The sequence below is a fragment of the Ursus arctos genome, unplaced genomic scaffold (assembly GCF_023065955.2).
Source record: "Ursus arctos isolate Adak ecotype North America unplaced genomic scaffold, UrsArc2.0 scaffold_21, whole genome shotgun sequence".
In the NCBI taxonomy this organism is placed as follows: Eukaryota; Metazoa; Chordata; class Mammalia; order Carnivora; family Ursidae; genus Ursus; species Ursus arctos.
The window spans coordinates 33,787,552-33,804,665 of NW_026622886.1; the positions used below are offsets into that span (position 1 = coordinate 33,787,552).

Sequence of the window (17,114 nt, forward strand, 5' to 3'; positions counted from 1 at the left end):
TAACTTTTTTCATGATATAAAATTTACTGTCCAATTTAGGAAACAAAATGAGAAAATATGTCTGGAATACTAATGTCATTTCAGAGGTCACTGCTTTTTATAAATTTAAAATAGATGAGGTAACAAAAATAAGCAGATCTGTTTTACCTAGACTAAATGTTCCAATAAGACCAATTCTAATGTTTAAAGAACAATTTTTATGTCAAAGTTTAGTACAAGGCAGAATGAGCTAGCAAAAACTGCCACATGGAAATATTTCAAAAGATACTTATGCTAAGGAAATATTTTTTAAGCTCTATACTTTCTGAAAGTAATTATATAATGCTATAAAAACGTAAGAATGACAAGTGTAGCCACAATTCTGTGCCTCAGTCTCAAAATAAGCATTTTTTTCAATACTTTGTTTTTGTTTAAAAAACACAAGACAATAAGAAGAACACATGTTATAACATGCAAGACTGTGAAGCGAAACTAGGTATTAACTAAAATTGTTCAGAACAATCGTAAGTCAACAAAAACTGCATTTCATTTAAAACCTATCTTATATTTTTTATGGTAATGTTTTGAAAAATGATTTATTAACAGATACTTGTGAAACATGTGCCTTTATTTTAATAAAACAGACTGTCTTACTGATTGAGCTTTCCCTACATAAAAATATCAAAAACTGACAATGGTCTTATTTCTTTGATACACACACATGCACACACACATATTTACAATTTCAAAGTATATATTACTTTTTTAAAGCATACTACACTGAAATAATCAGCAAATATTTGAAGATACAGTACTGCATGCTTTTCATGATACAAAAGAGAAAATAAACTGTTACCAACCACAACAAAATAAAAAGTTGTGATATTAAGAAAATATTTAGAGAGAACAGTTTGATACTAAAACATGAAAATCACAGTTTAGTAGAAAGGTTTTGAACAGGTGTTGTTGAATCAGACTAGTATGTGTTTCTATCCCAGCCTTATCAGAGACTAGCTGTGTGGCCTTGGGCAAGGATAACAGCTTAACCTATTTAAGCCTAAATTTTCTCATCTATAAAATGTGGAGATAAAAATATAGAGTGTGTATAAAATAAGTACAAAGTATTAAAGTATTTAAGAAAATGCCCTTTAAACACACAATAAATAATAGCTACTATCATTATTACTGATGTAGTCATTAAAAGCAGCTTTCAAAAGTGACCTATTAAATATGAAACGTTTTAAAACAATATTTACTTTGGTTCACACTTATTATTTTCCTAGAAATACTGTTTTACTGCAGCAAATCATGCGTAATTCAGTCCTAATGTTAAATTATTATAAAACAATCATTTAAGTAACAAAAATTGCTTTAGATATGACCTTTATAACCAAAGGATATCATTCCAAAACCAGAAGAACCACGTTACATACATCCAGAATTTGGTTGCCAAATATATTCCAAGGGGCAATGCACTATGCATTGAATGATCAAAAAAGGATCTGCAAAATACAAGTTTTTATAAAACTGAGCTCTGCATTTCCTTATAAAAATGAATAATTATTTAAATGAAAATTATACACATTCCACATAGTAAACTCTGGTTTAACCAAAATCCAGAACTCCAGGATGCTTAAATACCAAGACCATTTTTCATGGTAATCAATAACAAGTGAGTGCACAGCTGAATCAGTCAGCAAGATTCTGAAGCTCCTAATTTGCCAAGAAATAGGATTAAATTCTATTCTATGTACTTTTCAACCTCAGAATTTCGGTCTACGCCTATTCTCTTAAATCAATAATTCACTTTAGTACATTTAGTAACTCTATCATTCAGCATATTATTCACCAAAGACGAATTATAATTTTGACAAACAAGTACAAAGCAATCCTCAAGTTTTTATGTTTCATTATTTCTCCTTCCCTACACACTCCTGTTAAGCTTTTAGTATAGCTTTTCAAATAGAATGAACTGGCCAATGTAATGGAAGTGAAGGTCATTATGTACAGAATTTAGAACCGGGGGAAAATATATACTAATGAATTTTATTAAACATAAGCAGGATCAACTATCCATGTAGGCTAAATAGGAAGCCTTCCTATTTATAGGACCCCTTGGAGCTCCTAGAAACACTAAAATGAGATTTATTACCTAAAATTAAGCCTCTTCCTGACAGTTAACACATTAGTGTATTACCAGTCATTCTCATCTCTGTGTGAATTATTTTCAGAACTCTTTTTTTTGAAATTCAGATGAAAACAAAGTACTAAAAAAATGGATATTACGTGGAAAGTTCTAGATCATAGACAACTGCCTAGGTTGCTGAATGGGCAACTTAAAGGAATGAGATCTAAGGATAGGAAGAAAGGAAAAGATCACAATGTTTTAAAGAAAAATGAAGGAGAAGAAAATACAAAGGCTAAGCCTTACTGCATATGCTCAGACTCTTTCTACCTTAGTACTAAAATCAAACCTCTTTCTTGCATATTGCTTATGACCAAAGAAAATATAATTTCTATGGAAAGGTAAGCTAAAGCATTGTAATTACCTAGAAATACACAATATGTATATTACAGTTAGAATTGAATGAACTCAAGTCTACTTCTACTGAAATGTTTTAAAATTGTATTTTAGCCTTAAAAAGTATACGTTAGACTTTGGTCAATGAAAGTACCTGTAGAATTTCAACATTTCAGTTTGTTTCTTTCTCTGATTGACCTGGGGTTGCTGGAGGGGAGGGGGGGGATGGGGTAACTGGGTGATGGGCATTAAGGAGGGCACATGATGTGATGAGCACTGGGTGTTATACGCAACTGATGAATTACTGAACTCTACATCTGGAACTAATGATGTACTACATGTTGGCTAATTGAATTTAAATAAAAAAGGAAAAAATAAAAGAGAAAAAAAGAATTTCAACATTAAAAAACCTAAAAGATTTCAGATATAAATCTGCCAAAATTCTTTAACATTAAATTAAAATGAAATATATTACATAAAGGCAATGTTCTAAACATACAAAACATTAATTTTACACAGCAGGGTCCAAATTATATCCTTTAAAGCACAGTTAAAAATACAGTTAAAAACCACACACTTACTTTGAAAGAAATTGTACTGTAGCCCAAACGCCACCATACATTAGCCCTTTAATGAGCCAAGAATCAATATTTAGGTCTGCTATAAACCCAACCAGCCAAATAACTAGGAATGGAGTTCCTAGCATTACTTTCTGCCGAAATTCCTGTACAGAAAAAAACAATTAGTTAGAAAGTTTGCATGTTTCAAGTAATCTGAATGTGAACCATTGTTATTTTTGTGAAAACATGCAACAGAGAGTGAAATTCATTCATTCAAATATGTCTACTACGTACAGGTACTATTCAAGGTGCTAGTCTCAGTCTTCTATAGACAGGCATTAAATAGACAATTTAGAAGTACTTAAGCAAAATTGTGGAAAATGAGAATATAAGTTATAGGAGAGGGTCTAGATATTCAGATACAGAAGACAGCAGTACCACCTGCCAACACGTGGATAAACTAGAAAATAGTTTATGACGATACTAGCCCATTAACAGGGCCACTGGTAACAACCAGAATGACTTAATGTTCTAAGAGCTACATCAGATAAAGAAACGTGAGGATGCTTAGCCTGAAGACACTCTGAATGATACACATAAACAGTATACTAAAACCTTAAAATGAGATAGAAAATAAAACCAAACAATCTACAGGGTCCCAGAGTCCACCGAATGAAGACTAGGTGCCTCTAAACACATATCAAAGCACAATGCTTAATACTCTGGAGGTAGTTCCATTTCATTTTCATACTGATCTAGTTGTTACAAAGTCTCTACTTCTAAGTACAAATCCTATCTACTTCCTTATAACATCTATCACAGTTACATCTTCAGAGCAACACAAGTAACATCTATTGCCTCCTCTACATAGCAGCCCCTCACAAACTGACAGGCAGCTATCAAGTCTCTGTGGAGGCACCTCAAGTGACAAAACAATATAAGATCTTCCAGCTGTGATCTAACAAAGCTCAGAGAATAAATATTACTTTCCTCCCTATTTACCTTTCCGAAGGCTAAGATATGACACTTTTTTAGCGCCCCTTTTATACTGCTGGCTTTCAGTGAGAAATAAATACTTTTTCATATAAATGGCCACGTCTTTCCCAACTTAGCCACTGTAATTCATTTTCTGAATGGTGCCTAATTTTAGCTTGAAAAATAATTAAACATAACTTCAGAGTTTAATTTTATGCTGTAGTAAAATAACTAACCCTTCCAATCTGTTTTCTTCATCTCTAGTATGCATGAATTTTATATCAAGACATTAGAGAAGATGATTTATAACTGGGAGGACAGAGTGTATGGTAAAGGGTGGCTACTGGTGGGAGAGAAGGCAGATATGCCATTGGAAAAGTATTTTCTAAAATTATCTGTAATTTGCCTTGTTTTTAGTTAAGATGCTTCTTCTCCCTCAGCAATAGCCACTATTTTTTTCATTATTAAAAATATACAATTTACATATAGTAAAATTCACCCTCTTTGGGGCATAGTTCTCTGAGTTTTAATTAACATACACCGTTATGAGTTTTGATTAACATACACTGTTATGTCAGCATGAAAATCAAAACACAGAACAGTTCTATCAAGCCCTGAAATATCCTGTGCTCCCAGTCCCAGCTCCTAACAAACACTAATCGCTACCCCTATATTTTTTGCTTTGCTGGAATGTCTTATAAATGGAATCATACTGATGCAGTCTGGCTTCTTTCACTTAGACAACACATTTGACATTCACTCATGTTGTGTATATCAGCGTTTTTTTCCTTTTAAATGCTGACTAGTATTCTATTATAGGACGTATCACTGTTTATTTACTCATTTCCAGCTAAAGGTTTAGGGTTGTTTCCAAATTTGAAGACGGTGAATAAAGCCATTATAAACATTTGTGTACAGGTTTTTGTGTGAACATAAGTTCATTTCACTTGGATAAATACTTATGTGTGGGCTTCTGGAGTTTTGGTTTTTTTTGTTTTTTTTTTTTTTTTCAAAATGTTATTTAACATATGGATTCATGATACCATAAAGATGTTTTAAAAAAAAAAAGATGTAATGGTGATGTGCTTTTACAGATATGAAAAATCTATTTTTTCTTGAATTTTATTATGGAAATGTTCAAATATATAGTAAGTTTGAAAGAATTCTATAGTAATTTGCATCTCCCTAATGACTAATGATGTTGAACAGCTTTTCATGTGCTTATGTGCCATTTTAATATCTTTTTTTGTGAAATATCTCGTCTTTAATCCATTTTTCTAACTGCGCTGTTTGATTTTTTTCACTGTTGAGTTGCGAAATATTCTTTATACATTCTGCAAACTAGTCCTTTATTGGGATATATGGCTAGCAAATATTTTCTCCCAGTCTGCAGTTTGTCTTTTCATCCTACTTAACAGAGTCTTTCATTGGACAAAAGTTTTTCATTTTGATGAAGTCTAATTGATCAATTTTTATCAATTTATCAATTTTCATGGATCATACTTTTCATGTTAAGTCTCTTTGTATAGCCCTAGATTCTGATGATTTGGTTTTTTCCTAAAAGTTTTATAGTTTTACATTTAAGTCTGTGAACCATTTTGAGTTAACTTTTTTATACAGCATGAGGTTTGAGTAGAGGTTTATTATTATTTTTTTGCTTATGCATGTCCGAATGTTCCAACATCATTTGTTGAAAGGCTGTTTCTCCTTCACTGATTTACTTCTGCACTTTTGTCAAGTCAGTAGGCATATACCTCTGGTTCTATTGCTGGGTTCTCTATTCTGTTCCACTGATCTAAGAATTTGTTCCTCCAATAATACCACACAGTCTTGATTACTGTAGCTACATGGCAGGTCTTAAAATTGCACAGAATGATTTTTTTTTTCCAAAATTGTTTTAGCTATTCTTGATCTATTGTCTTTCCATATAAATTTTAGAATAATCTTAGCTATGCAAACACGTCTTACTGGAATTTTAATTACGTTAAATTTGTATAACAATTCGGGCACAATTGACATATTTACTATGTTGAGTCTTCCATTTTATGAATACAGTATGTCTCTCCATTTATTTAGATCATCTTTGATTTCTTTCACTGACATTTAAAAAATTTTTAGTATACAAGTACTTTACACGTCTGGTTAGATTTACACCTAAGTATTCAGATTTTTTTGAGCAACTGTAAGTAATAATGTAGTAATTTTGGTGTCCACACGTTTATTGCAAGTCTGTGGAATAAAATAAAATATCCTGTGACTTGCTAAACTCATTTATTAGTTCTAGGAGTTTATATTGTAGATTCCTTGCGATATAGACAATCATATCAAGCACAAATAGGGACACTTTTATTATTTTTTCCTTTCTGAACTATATGCCTTTTAATTTCCTTTTTTTGCTTTATTTCACTAGCTAGAACTTCCAGGACTAAGTTGAATAGGAACAGTAAAAAGGATATCCTTGTCTTCTTCCTGACCTTAGGGGGAAATCACTCAGTCTTCCACCATAAAAGTATGATGTTAGTTGAAGGTTTTAGAAATGGTCTTTATAAAGTTCAGGAAATTCTCCTCTATTCCTATTTTTCTGAGTTCTACCATAAGTGGATACTGATCTTTATCAAATGCTTTTCCTGCATGGATATAATCATGAGATTTTTCTTCTTTGTTAATATGGTAAATTACGCTGAATAATTCTGAATATTAAATGAGCCTTGCATTCTTATAATAAGCCCAAATTGGTCATAGTGCATAATTCCTTTTATGTAATGATGATTTCTGTTTGTTAATATTTTGTTAAAGATTTTTAAGTGTATAGTTGACCCCTGAATAACACAGGGGTTAGGGGTACCAACCCCCATGCAATCAAAAACCTACATATAATTTTTCACTTCCCAAAAACTTAACTACTAATAGCCTACTATTTTGACTGGAGGCCTTATCAACAACATAAATAGTTGACTAAACTTATTTTGTATGTTATAAGAATTATATACTGCAGTCTTATAGTAAAACTAGAGAAAAGGAAATGTTATTAAGAAAATAGTAAGGAAGAGAAACTACATTACAATATTGTATTTACCAAAAAAAACTGTGTCAGTAGACCTACACAGTTGAAACCTATGTTGCTCAAGGGTCAACTGTATATTCATGAGGGATATTTGTTTATAGCTCTTTGTTTTGTACTGTCTTTGTGTGGTTGTGGTACCAGGGTAATATATACTGTTTTCATTCTGTTACTTTCCTATATAAGCAATTTGCCAATATTCTTACATGTGAAGTGAGTTTCTTAGAGACAGTATAAAGTTGGGTCATGCTTTACACAGACCCAATAACTGTCTTTTACTTGGTATATTAGAATATTTTACTGTAATGTGATTATTGACATGTTAGGGTGTAAGTCTATGATTTTATTTTTTTCTTCTTCTTCTCTATATTTCTTCTTCTTTCTCTGTTTTCTTTTCCCCGCCTTCTTGCGGGTAACTGGAAAGCTTCTTAGAATTCTATTTTGGTTCATCTATACCGTTTTCCAGTTTATCCCTCTATATAGGAGGGTTTTTTAGTGGGTACTCTAAGTATTATATAAACATAACTTATCACACTGGTGTCATCATTTTACCAGTTCAAATGAAATGTGGAAACCTTACCTGCCTTTATGCCACTCTACCCTCCCCTGTTTATAAATTGCCTCACATATATACCTACATTTAGAGACACATCAAACAGTATTATAATTTTTGCTCCAACTGCCAAGCATAATTTGGAAGGCATAAGATGAGGTCTACTGCATTTACCCATAATTTTGTTTACTATGATCTTATGTTCCAAGATTTTTCCTTTTATCATCTGCTTTCTCCTTAGAGAATGTGTCTTAGACATTCTTCTAGGGTAGGTCTGCTGGCAACAAATTCTCTTAATTTTCCTTTATCTGAGAATGTATTGATTTCTCCTTCATTCCTGAAAGATACTGGATTCTGGGCTGACAGTTCTTTCCATTCAGCACTTGGAAAATGTGCCAGTTTCTTCTGGCATCTATGGTTTCTGATGAGAAATCCACTGTCATTTGAACTGTTTCACTCCTATTGGCAAGGGGATTTCAAGAATTTTATTCCTTGGTCTTTGGTTTCCAGAAGTTTGAGTATGATGTATTAAGGCAAGATTTCTTCAAGTTTATTCTGTTTAGGGTATGTTCCACTTCTTAATCTGTAGGTTGGTCTTTTGTCAAATTTGGGGATTTTATGGGCCACTGTATCTTTTGGGTACTTTTTTAGCTCCACCCTCCTTCTCCTCTTTTTCTGGGACTCTAATCATATCGATGTTAGATACTCTACTATAACCACAGGTCCCTTAGGCTCTGTTCATTATTTTTTTTTTCAATTTATTTCCTTTTGTTGTTCAGAATGCCTAATTTTTATTGTTCTATCTTCAGGGCGACTGATTCTTTCCTCTGTCCCCTCTATTCTGCTGTTGAGCCCATTCACTGAGTTTTGTAAATTCTGTTCATTGTAATGTTCAGTTTTAAAATTTCCACTTGGTTCTTCTGTATATTCTATTTCTATATTTCTACTTCATATGAGACTACTTTTCTTTCAAGCATGTTCATAATTACTCATTGAAGCCTTTTCAAAATGGCTACTTTAAAATCTTTTTTCAGATAATTCTAATATCTCTGTCATTTTGTTGGCATCTATTTGATTCTCTTTTCATCAGTTTCACATCTTCTTGGTCCCTGGTATGATGAGTGATTTTCATTTGAAAACTGGACATTTGGGGTATTATGAAACACTGGATCTTATTCAAACCTTTTCTTTTAGACGGATTCCTCTGATGTAGCTTGGCAGAATGAGGGGACTGAAGCACCTTCTCATTACTGCCAGGTCAGGTGGAAGTTCAGATCTCAACTTGTACTTTAATGACACCTGAGGAGGGGACTCCTCATTACTGTTGGGAAAAGGTGGAACTTCCAGCTCCCCATTATACCTCTACTGATACCTCCCTGGCTGGGAAGGTTAGGAATGCCTCATTATTGTTTCCTATGTGGTCTTCCCTGACAGAGCAGGGGACGGGACCTCATTAACAGCCAGTGGGGATGAAGGTCCCAAATCCCTATTTAAACCTTCTCTGATACCACCCCAGGAAAGAAGTTGGGGTATCTCATTACAGCCTGGTAAGGGTGGAAGTCTAGGCCTTTGCTGGTGTGATTCAAAGTGGGGCCACAGTTTTTTCTGCAACATTTGGCTGTGGTAGAAAGTTATTTTCTAAAAGTCTCTATCTTGCTAAGCTGCCTCTTTTGTGGTTCTTTGGCCAGAGAGCAGGATTTTGTTGGAGCTCTTTTTGTCTGTATTTATTTGTGATTCTAGGTTGTTGGCTTTGTCAGCTCTGTGTTTGGGATACATGAGGCAAAAAAGGGAACACATTCTTCAGGTCCTGAGCTCCCTAGCCACTCTGCCGCCTTCTTTCCATCTCCCAGAATTTTCCTACATTTGTTTTGTACATAATATCCAGGTTTTTCAGTTCTGCTTACTGTGGAAGAATAGGAAAAGTACAGCTACTCCATCTTCCCAGATTTATTTTCACATAATCAATAAACAATATTAAAGAAGACAATATGTGAGATTTCCACTGTTGACAAGAGAGACTGTGGGTTTTTAAGTGTTCAAAAATACAATTTAGAGGGATGCCTGGGTGGCTCAGTCGCTAAGCGTCTGCCTTCAGCTCAAGGCATGATCCCGGAGTCCTGGGATCGAGCCCCATATCGGGCTCCTCCGCTGGAGCCTGCTTCTTCCTCTCCCACTCCCCCTGCTTGTGTTCCCTCTCTCGCTGTCTGTCAAATAAATAAATAAAATCTTTAAAAAAAAATACAATTTAGAGATTTCTAACTTATTATTAAGCATTTATTTAGGAGGCACTCTCTCTGCCCCTCCCCCATGTCTAAAATCTTCTGACCTTAAAATTCCAAGAGCTTTTAAAATAGTTTTCTAAAATTAAGATTCCCTCCACATCTATCTACTAGCACTGTCCAAAAGTTTTTCCCCGCATTGGGATGATTTATTTTTAGTAAAATACTATTGAATCCTAGGTGTAACTATTTCTTATTTCGTTTTAAATACAGAACATACTTTACAGATTAGCAAAGCAAGTCATGTTTATGATTTAAATATTTCTGATGAGATGAAAAGAGAACAGTCTGTGTAGTTAAAATACTTAATTTCACAAAGCACCCAACTATTGTACATTTTTATTTAGTAATCTTTTTTTTAAGATTTTTATTTATTTATTTGACAGAGGGAGGGAGGAAGGGAGAGCAAGCGCGCACAAGCAGGGGGAATGGAAGAGGGTGAGGGAGAAGCAGACTCCCCGCTGCATAGGGAGGACGTGGGGCTCGATCCCAGGACCCCAGCATCATGACCTGAGCCAAAGGCAGATGCTTAAACTGACTGAGCCACCCAGGCACCCCAGTAATCTTTTTTAAAAAATGTAATATATTTAAAAATACTAATGCAAAAAAAAAAACCAACACCAAAACAAAAAACAAAGGAACATTTAACTTCTGAACCGATGACAATAATATACACGTTAATAAAATTGTGCTAAACTCTTAAATCAAGTTCTTTTATTTTTTATTATTTTTTTAAAGATTTATTTTAGAGAGAGAACGAGCAGGAGGGGAAGAGGGAGAGAGAACCCCAGGCAGACTCCACACTGAGTGCAGCGCCCCAGATGGCCTGCGATCATGACCCAAGCTGAAACCAAGAGTTGGATGCTCAATTGACTGCACAACCCAGGCTCCCCTGAAGCTCTCTTTTTTAAAAGAAATCGTATCCAAACACATAAACGTAACATACAGTTCATATTGCTATAATAACTATATATTATTAAACATTTAGAATTCACAAAGTCATTTTTATCTGACAATGTATTTTTTTAAAGTATTTAGAATATTTACACTAAACAAAATGAAAGCATAAGTATTATGGGACTTTCCAAAGTAATATAAGACACTTTTGTTATAAGCTTAGTTATTATGAGACATCAGCCTTTGTTCATTGTATTGAGAAAAACTGCTTTAAATCCTAGAGGACAGAGCAAAAGTAATGAAAATTAAAAATAAGCCATTTTCTATGTTATAACTAATAGTAAAATGAAAGAGTTAACACGACATAACAAAAACTGCTCATTATTCTCAACTATGGGTTTGAAATGTGCAAGTTTTTTTTTTTAAGATTTTATTTATTTATTTGACAGAAAGAAAGAGATAGAGCATGAGCAGGGAGGGGGTGTGGAGAGAGAGAGGAAGAAGCAGACTCCCTGCTGAGCAGAGAGCACAAAGCAGGGGTCAATCCCAGGACCCTGGGATCATGACCTGAGCCAAAGGCAGATGCTTAACCGACTGAGTCACCCAGGCACCTCAAAAGGCAAGTTTATATACTATAAATCTAACTTTTCTCATGTTGAAGTAATGACCAATGGTTTCAACGCATTAAGGAAGCCTGAACTATAAATAAATGAGACACGTTTTCACATTTCCCTTTGTCCAAATCTTGTCATTTTGTCCTGATAACACAAAGAGCATTAACTTTAAATATACAGTATTACCACCAGAACAGACTGAATAAAAAGGTACTGAAGGCTTAATGCCATTCAACTTGTGATTATTGACAAATTAGCCAAATAACTTGTCAATTACTTAAGTATTATAAAGAAATGTCCAGCTAATTTTTCCTTTTTTAAAAGAAAGAAATTTTTAAGGAATATAGACTCCTCTTTGGGGAAATATTCTTAGTTTTGAAATCATATTACTATAATTAGGCAATTGAACCAACAGTCATACAGTTTAACCTTGGCGGTATACGGAAGATCTAAAACAGGCTTTCCACAGAGAAGTGAAAAATATAAGTTTCTCTCACTCTAAAAAAAATTACAACATATCACAAAAGAATGGGAAGCTTGAATCAATTAGAGTTTGAGCATTTTAAAAAGATATGTATTAGGACTATAATTTTTCATAATTTATTACTATATTAATAAATTTACTTAAACAAGGGACTTATTATCTCTCTATTGCTTAACGAAGGCCAGCTGAATCAATGAACTAAAATTTATGTTAGGGGCGCCTGGGTGGCACAGTGGTTAAGCGTCTGCCTTTGGCTCAGGGCGTGATCCCGGCGTTCTGGGATCGAGCCCCACATCAGGCTCCTCCGCTATGAGCCTGCTTCTTCCTCTCCCACTCCCCCTGCTTGTGTTCCCTCTCTCACTGGCTGTCTCTATCTCTGTCATATAAATAAATAAAATCTTTAAAAAAAATAAAAAATAAAAAATAAATAAAATAAAATTTACGTTAGCTTACAGAGATTTAAACAATTTCACGTATAACCATCCTTCTTAATTATCAAATTACAAAGTAGGCAGAGTCCTGAAAAACTCTGCTATTCAACTTCATTTTGTCCTGGGTAATACAGTATTTTAAAAATTACACTGGCCAATGGCAAAATTAAAAGCTAAAAATGCTCAGCTAAGAAAGTATGCCTATGAATTTTACTTAAAAAGATTATATACTGAAAATCTTCAGTCATGAATTTACCTTATCAGCTTTCAGCTTTCTAAGGAAGGATGGATTGTCATATCCTTTTGCCTGTCTCGCCTCTTGCAAATGGTTGATCATCCACACGTTTTTTCTTTGCTTTGCCAAATCAAGTGCTGATTCACCCTGATAAGCAGAAAAAATTCACATTAAAAATAAAAGAAAAATACTTTAGTTACTAACTTTTAAAGTACTCCCATAAAAATATATTGAACAATTAGTTCATTAATATTGTTTGACATTGGGCAAAATCAAATACTAAAAGAATCTAAATCACTACATATTATTATTATGTTTTCCCATTCAAGGTACAATCAGTAAATGGATTTACTCATTCTATAGATTCTATTTTTGGTTGCGTTTTGACTTATATTAAAATAAATCAAAAAGTAGGTATTTTAGCACCTGCTGGATCAGAAGCTATCATTCAGCTTATCAGTTATTTCATATTCTTCAAGGGTTTTACTAATAATACTTACTACTACAAAACATCCTACTAGAATACCAAATTGCTAGAAACCTCTCGGTTTAATTTTGGTAATGACAAAGGTCTGAAGACAATATGGAAGAAAAGGAAAAGTCAACTTCTATTTCTACGACTATTGTACTGGCATTCTGATCATCTTAAATTCATTTAACCATCTAGAAATTTCCAAAGAAAATGAGAAGAGTAACAAAAAATAGTGAAACTCAAGTTACGGGCCTATAGCTCCCTTCAATCTCAAGAAGAAGAATGCCAAAGAATGTAAGTGAATAGAACTCAAGTGTTTTAAAGAAAGAAACAAGACATAAGCGCCCCCAATTCTAGATCCATGCTTCTTTTTTACTTTATTAATTTAAAATCTTATTTCTCATTCGTCAGACACCTTCATTTCTATTCTATTTAATATTCTCCACCTTTTATCTACTTCTTTAAATAGAAAAGCAGAATGAAAAATTGTGTGTGCCAAAATTTTAAGAATGTATGGATGAATATTCAAAATTAATTAATGAAAAAGAGAATATTGAAATTTTATTTTGAAAAACTGGATAAAAACAAAAAAAATAAGCCTTGGAGTGTCTTATGAGGGATGATTATTATCAAGTATAGAGTACACTTTATTTAGAAAAAAAAACCCCTAAAAAACAAAACGCAAACAATAGCATGGCACTACCACCAATAGCAACAACTATAACAACACAACAATAACGACAAAAAGCCCGAACAATCCTTTAAGAAAAGGTGAACAGTATTTAATAAGGAATGGGCTAATCTAGGTGAGTCTTCCACAAATAGGGATATTTACTGTAAAGTATCTCCTTACCTCTTCAAAACTTCTATCACCTAAGTTGTAAGAACCAGCTAATTAATCCAAACTATAAAGATTACCTGAATAAAAGCAATCCCTTGGGTAACAATTCCCAGAGAATATCCTGCTGTTGCCTCGGTCCAGCTGAGCATCCCTTCCACTAGAGGGCCATGTGACACCTAAGGATTGCCTAGATAAAAAGATGGAGGGAGCTTTAAGAAATCTTCCAACTACTACTCCTCTAGTCTTCTCACTGCTTTTGTATAGTTCTTTTATTCAGCTGGTAAAATAAACAAGCAATTAATTTAAAGAATGATACTAAAGCCCAGGTTCTGAATTAAGTCTATATTTGATTGCTCCATGTGTCAGCCAAAATAGTAAATGATAATAACACAAGAATCATGGAGTATTTATAGACTATGTAACTGGTAATAAAAGAAATTTTTCAAAGATTTTGGTGAGATAAACATAATCGAAGGTGGATGGTGGAAGGCAACTTTTTGCTAGAGATTGAATCTCATTACTAAAACTAAGGAAAATTCTTTCTTAGAGACTATCTAGGTCAGGTACTTAAGAGGTAAAGAAAACCATTTTTAGAAAAAAGTTTCTTACCTCATTTCAAGAAATCATGTAAGAGTCTTTTAATCTATTAACAAAGCTCAGTAATTTTATAGCCTACACAAACTAAAAAATTCTGTTGTTTGATAATTTTTAGAAAGAAAAAACTAGAAATGCTTGGGCGGCACTCAGAGATTAATTTTTCTCCCAAAATTCAATTCATCTAAATTTATCTGTATAACCAAAACATGTGGAAGGGAGTACAATATTATTTTTAAAAATTCACAAAAGAGATTCTACCATAAAAAGGGATTACTGCATAGGTCATTTAAAAAAATTCTTAGTATCCCAAGTCATTCTTCCTTCCCTTACTGTTACCACTTCACAAGATTTGGATTTATTCCATGTAGCTATTATCTGGGGCCATGGTTCTTAAATTCTTTTAAATCATATTTGATGAAAGCCATCAAGTATTCTTCTCCCCAAAAAGTACTGATACAAGTAATTTATTTGTAACAATTTATGGGCCCACCCCCTACCCAAAATTCACTGGTAGGTCCCCAACTAAAGAACTTCTAGTCTAAGGTATATGGCCATTCCTGTTCCTTCTAAGGATCAAAATAGTCATTTTAAGGTAATCTTATTTTGAAAAAAAATCATTTATTTATATGTTAAAATAACTGAATTCCTTATTCAAATAACCAATTTACAACAGTAAATATCTAATATAAAGACAGATTTCTAAGAAACTTTAATCTTATTTAGCCAATAGCTATTTTAGAAGAAATAGGATCAACAGTTGTATAACTATAACACAAAGTATTATTTTTCATAGTCTTTGAAGAATGCAACTTTTACTATTACAGCCATATCCAGATTTGCAGACTATATCTTTTTTGTTATAATTCATGATTATCAACTAGACTGTCTTAACACTTAAAATGAAAAATGGAAAATATATGGGCAGAAATCAACTGTATTTGTCAAATTCCTAGAAAAAGAATCTAGGTTGTTTTTAATTAATGAATTACTTAATTAGCTTGCCATTCCACCTAGCTAAAAGGCACTACACCTCAAAGTACATGACTAAAATAGAACCAATTCCTATCACCCTCACCCCAAAAAAGTCTTCCTTCAGTCTTCGCAACCTCAATATATATCACGAGATATTTATTTATTCAGTCATCAGGGTTTCCTTTCACCCTCATATCTAATCTACTCTAAGCTATCATTTCCAAATCCATTCATTTCTCTCCATCTCTACTCCTACAATCGTAGGCTAAACTAACATCACCTGCCTGATTTATTACAATGGCCTAACTGATCTTCACCCATCCCCTCGATTTTCTTAATTCTTCAATCATTCTCCATCAGCAACCAAAGTAGTCTTTTAAAAATATTTGAAACACAAAGATTATAAAGCCAGCCTATGCAAATCCTTCCAACTCCTTCTCGTGACTGAACATAATTAAAGTTCCTTAGCATGGCCTTGCGTGATCTGGCACCCGCCTCTCTCAGTGACTTCACTCCCTTTCTCACTGCACTCAGTCCAGGCTGTCATTTTCTGCACCTCTAACATGGCAAGCTTACTCCTGGCCTTGGAACTTGCCCTTGCAGGCTCCTCTACATGGAAAGTTTTTTCCCACATATCTTTGTAAAACTGATCCCTTCTTCATCAGACAAGTCTCAAAGCAAATGTCATCTCCTCAGAGGTATTCACAAGTCACTCACAGCCCTCAACACTGTACCACATTTGCCTATGTGCATGCATGTGTGTTTTAATTAACTTACTATTTCCTTAATACAATGTAAATTCTGAGAGAATACAGACTTCATCTGTCTTAAACACCTTGACTCCTCAGCACTAATATTTGTTAAAAGAATGAATGAATACATGGTTTCCATTAGAAGGTGGTGACTAAACTGCAGCATATTAGGAATGCCAGATTCCACTAGAAAAAATAGCGGATACTTATTTCATCTTTTAACTTCCACAAAAAGTGTATTTTAAAACAAAAATCTACTTTTCCACCAGTGTGGATAGAAAGATTATTTTTACTCTGAAAGTATAAATGTTCCCCGAGCAAATGAAGCAACTCCTTAGATTTTATTTCCTTTAAAAATAATGTCACTCCAAATAAGTCAGAGGCAGATAAATACTATATGATCTCACTTGTATGTGGAATCTAAAAAACAAAACGAACAAAAAACAAAACAAAACCAAGCTCACTAATACAGAGAACAGACAAGTGGTTGCCAGAAGCAGGGGTCGGGGGTGGGTGAAATGAGTGAAGGGAGTTGAAACGTACAAACTTCTGGTTTTAAAATAAGTCCTGCGGATGTAATGTACAGCATGGCGACTATAATTAATACTACTCTATTGTAGATCTGACAGGTCCTGAGAGAGTAAATCTTGAGGGTTCCCATCACAAGGAAAAAGGACATTTTTGAACTATGTAATGGTAACAATGCTGACTGGACCTGCTGTGGTGGTCATCCCACATCTTGTTCAAATCATTATGCTGTATACCTAAAACTAGCATAATGTTGCATGCCAATGATACCTCAATTAAAAAAATAAAATAATAATGATGATGATGATGACGATGATGATGTCACTCCAGAAGATACCAGCTACATTTAAAATTAACTTCTTT

At 33.6% G+C, this 17,114-nt stretch overlaps 1 protein-coding gene across 2 annotated transcripts in view; it reads right to left on the bottom strand.

The window, feature by feature from the left end:
• The window catches only part of ZDHHC17 (zinc finger DHHC-type palmitoyltransferase 17), an 84,426-nt gene that overhangs the window by 19,599 nt on the left and 47,713 nt on the right, over positions 1-17,114 (bottom strand). For both annotated transcript variants that reach the window (XM_057316276.1, XM_057316275.1), the window contains exons 8-10: positions 12,611-12,736; positions 3,082-3,224; positions 1,379-1,481 (exon numbers count right to left, since the gene is read on the bottom strand). In XM_057316276.1, the coding sequence (XP_057172259.1) occupies positions 1,379-1,481; positions 3,082-3,224; positions 12,611-12,736 (372 nt within the window). The remainder of the gene's footprint in view (positions 1-1,378; positions 1,482-3,081; positions 3,225-12,610; positions 12,737-17,114) is intronic.